The 2,862-nt window shown below is 50.8% G+C and overlaps 1 protein-coding gene across 1 annotated transcript; it reads left to right on the top strand.

Annotated features, from left to right (window-relative positions):
* The first annotated feature begins 1,287 nt into the window (after positions 1-1,287).
* LOC149205087 (uncharacterized) lies at positions 1,288-2,403 on the top strand. Its single transcript, XM_089397297.1, has one exon. The coding sequence runs from the start codon at positions 1,288-1,290 to the stop codon at positions 2,401-2,403; it is 1,116 nt and encodes a 371-aa protein (XP_089253423.1).
* The last annotated feature ends 459 nt before the right edge of the window (positions 2,404-2,862 follow it).

Raw genomic sequence — 2,862 nt, 5'->3', positions numbered from 1 at the left:
GCGCATCCGGGGCAGAAATTACTCAGCGGAAAAACTGAAGACCTGGGCAACAGAAATTTGGGGCCAATACCTGGCGGAAATCCCCTCTGTCCAAACATTCGTGCGAGGCTGGTTCGCGTTGAGGTTCGCAAGGGCTGACCACACGAGCTGGGTACTGTCATCTTTCTGGCACTTCGAAAAAGCACCAGTACTTCTTAAAAGATGGACGCCCCTCTTCGACCCGGAAACTGAACAAATCGGGGTAGGGCCTGTATGGGTAAGACTCCCGGGCTTGCCACTTCAGTACTGGTCCGAGGACATTTTCAGGAGAATTGGAAACTCGTTGGGCACCTTCATGGAATCGGACAAATCTTATATCGCGACAGGGATGATGGCATACGCCAGGATTCTAGTCCACCTAGACACGAGAGGAGGCCTGCAGGAACACATCACTATACAGTGGAAATCATTCTCGAGGAAGCAGAAGCTAGACTATGAAGGAATCCCTTATCGATGTAGGAGATGTCATCAAGTGGGTCACCTCTACAAGGATTGCCCCCTCCTCAAAAAGGCTCAGCAGGAATCCATAATGCAGGACCAACCCACTTCAGCGGGACCCCCAGCTCCTCCGGCCGCGACAGCACCAAGGGCGGAACATATCAAGACCTCAGACACAGTGGAAGCGCCGCTTGCACCTCTGAAAAAAAAGCAGGGCAAAATCCCGATCAGGCCTCCATCTCCTCCACTGACGTGCTCAAGGGCAGCAAAGGGAGTCGTCTTTTCATCGGGTATGTCTCTTCCCCCAGTTGTCTCTGCATCGCATCTTGCTTCTTCTTGTTTATCTCTATCCTCCCACTTGCCCCCTCCGGTCTTGATTCCCGGCCCCTCATCCCCTTCGGCTCTTGACCTGGTGATGGGCTCCCGCCCGCCCTTTCCCCCCTCGAAATCTCACCATCTCTATGTGACCTGCCCTCTCCCACAGCCATCGACTTTCTTCACCACCTGCCCCCTCTCCTCCGTCCAGTCCCGTCCCCTCCAATCGCCCTCTCCCTCGGTAAACTCCACTCTGAGGTACTCCACCCGCTCAACTGCAAAGCAGAAAGAGCCGGACGCCATAGGATTGGACACTGCCCCATCCATCCTCTCGCCCAAGCAGGGTAGAGGTCGACCCTCTAACATTCACAAGGCAAAAGAACAAGCTGGGGACGAAGTGATCCAGGGCAAACAACACACCATTGAAAGGGTTCTTAGAGCAAAGGACACCCTCCCCCCCCTTCCATGAAGCTTTTGTCCTTCAATTGCAGAGGGATGGCCAGTCCCGAGAAAAAGCTGGCCCTGAAGCGACTCCTCCTTTCCGAGATGGTTGACATTATCTTCTTACAAGAAACCCTTTGCAAAGCGGAATCGGCCACTTCCATCCTCTGCTCTTGGATGCATGATTGGTCTTTCCATGCTATTGATGTCTCGGGCCACTCTGGGGGCATTGCAATTGGGTTCAAGAACCGTTCGATTAACCTGAAGAACATATGGGGTGGTGAGGGTTTTTTGGGGGCGGATATTTACTCCAAGGAGCTGGAGGAAGAGCTAAGAATCATAAATGTTTATGGACCATGTCACAGCAGGGAACTTTTTTGGCGAAAGCTCCTCAGCTCCCACCTCCTCCTAAATGGGAATATAATTCTAGGGGGAGACCTAAATTTCTCTATGGGTTTCTCAGAATCCTGGGGACATATGGCACAGATTGACCCACTCTCTGATTTCTTCGAGCAGCTGCTTGAGGTCCACCACTGGATCGACATCCCCTCGGCCAAGATTCAGCATACCTGGAGGAACAACCGGTCGGGCGACCAAAGCTTGGCCAGGAGACTGGATCGCTTTATTATCAAGGAGGCCTTTCACAACAGTCACCCAAGATCCAGGCAATGGGTTGGCAGCGGAGGCATGTCGGATCATAGACCTATTTTTCTAGAGATTGGAGAAAAACAACAGAAGCAAAAAGCTCCCTTCAAGTTCAACTCCACTTGGCTCCGGGACCCCTCCTATATCAAGCTAATATCCGACTTCTGGAAATCTCACCCAATCCCTGAGGAGGAGGATCCAGCCAATTGCTTTATAAAAAACCTCACTGAAATAAAGGGGCTATCCAGAGATTGGGCTCACAAAAAGAGGGAACAGGATGACTTAATAATCTCCCAAGCAGAGCAAGCAATTGCAGATCTTGATTCGCAGTCGGATGGAACTTTCAACTCCCTGGAACAGAAAGCCAAGTATGGAACCCTGATCAATCAGAGAACCCAAATCCTCAGAGACAGAGAGGCAAGCTGGAGATTAAGAAGCAGAGCAATCTGGATTAGGGAAGGGGATGATAACACAAAATTTTTCCACCGCTTTGCTAATGGTTGGAAATCAATCAACACTATCTAGGAGTTGCAAAATGACCGGGGACAACAAGTTCACAAATCTAGAGAACTAGCCTCATTAGCCACCTCACACTTCAGGAACATATATATGGCCCCGAGGGAAGCCAATCTGCTAGAGATCATGCGAGTTGCCGAGCTCTTCCCCAGGTTTGTGGATGACGAGGATGCTGAAGAACTCATCAAGGAGGTTTCATTAGGGGAGCTTGAAGCCACTATTCGAGGTTTCCAAAAAGACAAAAGCCCGGGACCTGACAGATGGACCATCGAATTCTACCTTGCTTTCTTTGATCTTCTGGGCCAGGACCTCCTCAAGGTTATTAACCACTGCAGCCGCTCAGGAAAGATCCCCTCGGCCATCAAAGCCACTTTCATAGCCCTCATCCCCAAATCCGACAAGCCAGCCTCTTTCAATGACTTCAGGCCCATCTCGCTCTGTAACTGCCTATATAAGATCATGGCCAAA

This window comes from Pinus tabuliformis, chromosome 1_2 (genome assembly GCF_031772625.1).
Source record: "Pinus tabuliformis cultivar Carrire ecotype Pingquan chromosome 1_2, CPIR1, whole genome shotgun sequence".
Classification (NCBI taxonomy): Eukaryota; Viridiplantae; Streptophyta; class Pinopsida; order Pinales; family Pinaceae; genus Pinus; species Pinus tabuliformis.
The sequence above is the reverse complement of the archived record's forward strand: the minus strand, read 5'-3'. Positions and strand labels throughout refer to the sequence as shown.

Bases quoted from the DNA above. Each gene is read 5' to 3' on its own strand.
- LOC149205087 (XM_089397297.1), top strand. From the start codon at position 1,288: ATGGCCAGTCCCGAGAAAAAGCTGGCCCTGAAGCGACTCCTCCTTTCC.